The sequence below is a fragment of the Pundamilia nyererei genome, unplaced genomic scaffold (genome assembly GCF_000239375.1).
Source record: "Pundamilia nyererei isolate P.nyererei 1_Seehausen unplaced genomic scaffold, PunNye1.0 scaffold00256, whole genome shotgun sequence".
Lineage (NCBI taxonomy): Eukaryota > Metazoa > Chordata > Actinopteri > Cichliformes > Cichlidae > Pundamilia > Pundamilia nyererei.
The window spans coordinates 424772-430375 of NW_005187657.1; the positions used below are offsets into that span (position 1 = coordinate 424772).

The 5604-nt window shown below is 40.6% G+C and overlaps 1 protein-coding gene across 1 annotated transcript in view; it reads right to left on the reverse strand.

Moving 5' to 3' along the window:
• The window catches only part of LOC102199618 (neurotrypsin), a 29499-nt gene extending 24624 nt beyond the window's left edge, over window positions 1-4875 (reverse strand). The window contains exons 1-3 of the mRNA XM_005749845.2: window positions 4554-4875; window positions 1744-1783; window positions 225-467 (exon numbers count right to left, since the gene is read on the reverse strand). Coding sequence (XP_005749902.1) covers window positions 225-467; window positions 1744-1783; window positions 4554-4619 — 349 coding nt within the window. The 5' untranslated portion in view covers window positions 4620-4875. The remainder of the gene's footprint in view (window positions 1-224; window positions 468-1743; window positions 1784-4553) is intronic.
• Between the last annotated feature and the right edge of the window lie 729 nt (window positions 4876-5604).

The following is a 5604-nucleotide window of genomic DNA, read 5'->3' on the forward strand; positions in this document are numbered from 1 at the left end:
AACAAACTAAAAACTACTTCCAAAAACATTCAGCTTTGATATTAATGAGTTTTTTGGGTTCATTGAGAACATGGTTGTTGTTCAATAATAACATTATTCCTCAAAAACACAACTTCCCTAATAATTCTGCACTAACTGTAGAGCAATCTGATCACTTTCTGACCACTTAAGGTGTTTTAGACTACATGCCATCTTCAGACACCTGCTGCCCACCCTTAATTCACCTTGATGACAATCACAATAAGCCCATCCAATGGCTCCAGAGGTCTTTCGGAAGAAGCACCACGGTTTGGTTTCTCTGTCTGGGTTTCGGCAGAAGTTATGGTCTCCCAGGCCTCGGTTTGGATACTGCTGCATGTAGTCTGGGAAGTTAGTCCACTTTAAGCATGGGGAGCCTGCGTCTGTGTGAGAAACCGAGCCATTATAGTGGCCCAGTTTAGTGAGACCCTCTGAACAGGACAGCAGCACTGCAGACACAGACAATCATCCGTCAGTGAGACAACATGTTAATAAAGTCACATTCCATACAAACCTTTCATTTTATACAAACACAAATGGTTCTTTATACAGAGCATCTCAAGATGTTAAAAAGATGAGAGAGACGAGGTGAAATAAATAGAAAAATGATTGTAAATAGTAAGCCTTCACTCAGTGTAAACATTACTTCAGCACAAACAGAGCACGTGTGATAAAAAGACACTAATTCCAACATGTAGATGAACCATCTGGAATAAAGGGGAGTGGCTTCTCTGCTGCCGCCGTCTTGCTGAGGAGTCTGACTATGAGAGCTACTGTTGTACCCTAACTTTGGTTGTGTTTAGTTATTTATTTACTCGTTCCCAACTGTCTCATAGCTGGTTTTTGTGATAAGTTGCAAAGTGCTCTGTTTATGCAACGTAAGAAAGTGAAACATTTATTATTATTTTCATGTTTTGGCTGCGATCAAATGCATCTAATAAAAATTATTCCTATTATTATTGTTACAATCACCTGAATGACCAACAGTGATGCTGAGCAGACTCAAGCTCACATCCAAGATGTGAATGCCATCTATTTTTGTGGTGTAGTATTTATAGGATATATACCATTATTATTTTTCTCTTGTCAGCCTTACGCTTCTTTAACTTACCTCATTTTTACTTTTCTTTGTTTTTATCACTGTTGTGTATGTAACATTTCTTAGACATAAGACCCAAACTGAAGTCAGGTGACATAAGGAATACACGATAGTGATTTCTATCAAGGCTCGTTCTATTCTGTGAAGACGAAATCAGACTGGAATTGTTCATAAAGCTTTTTGCCAGACAACTGAGCACAAACCTGCGAAACGACTCCAGGATTTTAGATACGATGCTTAGGTTAGATATAAAATGACAGTTGTTGCAATTCCTGAGATGAGAGACTTCAATAATAATTTGCTTCTGGACTTCTATGAAAGGGAAATATATATCAAGCTGGTAGCTTAACACTGATGCCATGGCCAACAATGTGAGGAAGGCACTCCCCAGCAATCTGCAGCTTTTCCACACCCTGATTTACTCAACCCAAGTCTAGGACTATTCCTCAGCACTGGCAAAACATTGCTCACCTAAAATGTTTTCCTTATCTGACAAAATTACTTATTTATTCACTGATTTCACTGATACTTGCTGCACTGACAGGTATGTACATATAGTGCTTAGCACATGGAGCTTCGTTCCCCTCCAGCTGGATCTCAAAGACCAAATACAGAAAATAACTTACCTGCACTCTGAACTACATTGAAGTGCGTCCATTGAGAAATCTGTTAAAGAAACACAAACCCCGTGGAACGCAATGTGAATAAGAATTACAGAACAACAAGAAATGCAGATTTTAACAAAACTAAATGTTCTATTATTATAATGAAATATCATACAACCATAAAGGCTGGCTTACTGTGTCAAATGTAGATGTAGTTCATTTTTTTAAAAAGCTGATAAAGCAATATTTTAATTCATAACAAAAAACTGAAAAATGTTGAGAAGAAGTCTGGGATGTCTGTTTAGGAACATTTTGCAACTATAGTTATCTAATTTAATTCACCTAAATTAGTAACAGGTCACCAACATGACTGCAATAACGAAGAGAAAACCCCGACAATTCTATGACCCCATATGTGCTCGTGACAGTGGGAAAGAAAAACCTCCTTTTAACAGAAACAAATCTCCAGCATAACCAGGCTCAGGAAGAGGCAGCCATCTGCCACAGCCGTGTGGTGTATAAACACCCAGTGAGTGAAAAAAGGTGCATGAAGAAGAAACACTCAGTACAGTTTAACCCTTACCACCCTGAGCCAATTGCAACGTGACTAAGAGAGGATTCAGGGTCACCTGGTCCAGCCCTAACTATATGCTTTAGCAAAAAGGAAAGTTTTAAGCCTAATCTTGAAAGTAGAGATAGTGTCTGTCTCCCGAATCCAAACTGGAAGCTGGTTCCACAGAAGAGGGGCCTGAAAACTGAAGGCTCTGCCTCCCATTCTACTTTTAAATACTCTAGGAACAACAAGTAGGCCTGCAGAGCAAGAGCGAAGTGCTCTAATAGGGTGATATGGTACTACAAGGTCATTGAGATAAGATGGGGCCTGATTATTTAAGACCTTGTATGTGAGGAGCAGGATTTTGAATTCTGGATTTAACAGGAAGCCAAAACAGGAGAAATCTGCTCTCTTTCTAGTCCCTGTCAGGACTCTTGCTGCAGCATTTTGGATCAGCTGAAGGCTTTTCAGGGAGTTTTTTGGACTTCCTGATAATAATGAATTACAGTCGTCCAGCCTGGAAGTAATAAATGCATGAACTAGTTTTTCAGCGTCACTCTGAGACAGGATATTTCTAACTTTAGAGATGTTGCACAAATGGAAGAACGCAGTCTTACATATTTGTTTAATATGTGCATTGAAGGACATGTCCTGGTCAAAAATGACTCCAAGGTTCCTCACAGTGTTACTGGAGGCCAAGGTAATGCCATCCAGAGTAAGAATCTGGTTAGACACCATATTTCTAAGCTTTTCAGGGCTCAGAAAATATTCTGTTTTGTCAGAATTTAGTAGCAGTAGGTAGAGTGTTCGCCTCATGATCAGAGGGTCGGGGTTCAAATCCACCGAACGGCTACCCCTGAGCAAGGTACCATCTCTACACACTGCTCCCCGGGCGCTGGACTGGTGGCTGCCCACTGCTCTACTCAGTGAATGTTTTAAATGCAGAGGAGTAATTTCCTACGGGATAATAAAGTATACAAAGTATACATTATTAAAAGGAGGAACAGAAAAAAGAATGTGAAGATTAAATTAAAAAATAAATATTTCTCCCTCCAGTTATTTTATTGTTCAACCTTGCCTGTCGTGTCTTTCTACTAGACAAAAACTTGGCCCCACTAGTATAGTAGCAAATGTAAAAAGTGCTTGTGGCCAGAGGGCCCCCACAGGGCCCCCAAATACTTCATCTTTTTTTCCATAAGAAGGAGAGAATATTGTAAAGTTTCTTTCCATTAGCTTCTTTTAAATGGATTGTATGGTTTGAAGAGATCCCTTTGAGATATTCAGAGGAATTTCCTTAAAGGCTCTGAAGCATCCACACTTATCTGCAGTGAAGTGACACAAATAAAAGTGTAGACTTTGACCTGCTTACAATATGAAGCACACTGACCAATCGCCAACAAAGAAGGAAGCTGCGTTGATAATGGTTTTCTGTGAACTATAGCACATTAGAATGGGCTTAAATGTGTTGCTGTTAAAGTGGGTGGCCAGTAAAACCCTCCAAAAAAGTGCTTCATGTTATTCACTTTGTGAAAATAGATCATTAACTCTTCAAAATATTTAAACGCATTTCTAACCAATTTCATTTCCCTGCTGTTCTTTACCAGAGGGCAGCGGGTGCTTGGTACTCGATGTTCAAGTCATGTCTGAATCCTTGGAACAGGCAACTTGCCATCTGTACCATCAGGTATAATCTAAGGCCTGTAGGAAAAAACTGAGGTGAAAATCATGTTTGGAAAGGGATCTCTACATCCCCTCCACATTTGGATATCTAGGTCTGGTTTAAAACTCGCCCTTAATTTAAAAAAGGGCACGAGTGAGAAAGTCTTCAGCCTACGTTGGACCACCGTTTGTGACTGTCGGTCTAACTATTGATGTTTTGAGAAAAACCTGCTTGTGACGGCACTACTGAGTTTTTTGCTATTATTTAGCAGGTCTTGCAGTTTCATGAACAGTCAAATAAATAAATAAATAAATTGATATGTCATTACCAATTCTAAGAGTTGATACGAAGCACTATAGAAATATCAGGCGAAAATGGAGGCAGCGAGTTCCAGTAATAGTGCAACAGACATCTGGAAATTTGCCAGCGAGTTATTAAAATAAATATCTGCCTTTGTTTGATTTGTTCTTCATGTAAGTGTGACGGAAAGCGATGAGCGCACACAAACAGTTTAAACTCAGCATGGCACGGACCAGTGTCCCGGTTTACTTGACATAATGTGTCCGCGACAAAGACGGCTTTAAATAGGCTGAGCGTGTTGGGCAGCAGCGTGCTCACCTCTGCAGACACAGCCAGTAACAGACAACACGGGACAAATCCGGACACAGCTTTCCTCTGCTCCATCGTGCTGAGGAAACCATATTCTCTACACTGCCAGCGCACACATTCACCAAGTCTTCACGGCCTCTGACAATCCTTCCTCGATACGAAACGCACAGGATACTGTCCGCTTTTAACCGAGGTACCGACGTCCAAGTCGCTCCAGAGCTAAAAATGACGCGCTGTTGGAGAGGAAAGGGCACACCAATATCGCTACCCACCCTCCCTCTCTCTCACTGACTCATTCACGCACTCTCTCTCTCTCACACCTTCACCTTAAAATCGTATGACGCGTTTTTGTCTATGGTCCGCCTCCCTATTCACGGAATTACACCCTCAATATGTGACATCAGAACTTTCGTAAATAATTGACGCTTCTTAAGGGGAAATATTTATCATTTGACAAAGATTATATGACAGGGCGTGTCAGTACAGTGAAACTGTTGTTGTGAATTGATCACTGACGGTGGTTTGAAGAAGCGTCCCTAGTCATTAAGAACAACTACTGCAGCACATGTAGACTGGCCAGAGAGAGAGAAAGGGTTCTCTGCTAGGGAAGTTTAAACGAAGCCTCCTCCAACTCAGCAGCTGAGCTTTTAACTGATCCTTTAACTTTGCCCAACATGTTTCTGGACCAACCCATATAAAAGGCCATACCTTGGACCTTGTCTTTTCTTTGGGCCTCGATATCGAGGCTGTACATTTGAGTGATGATAACGGTGTCTTTTTTTAGCTCAATTCTAGATCATAACAGCTGAGAGGTTCTCTGTCATGACTGACAGTTCTCTACTTTCTCATGAAATAAAGAACCTGATTAAAACAGGTTCTATCTCACAGGAAAAGGCATGGCCTTGGATCAATCAGTCCATTTTAAATTTGAGGAGAATATGCTGCAAAGCTGAACGACTATGGAAGAAAACTGAACTTGGCTCTATCTCAGAGATCTCGTGTTCTCTTGAAATGAAATCAGAATATTTTTCTAGACTCATATCAAAAAACGAGAAATCCC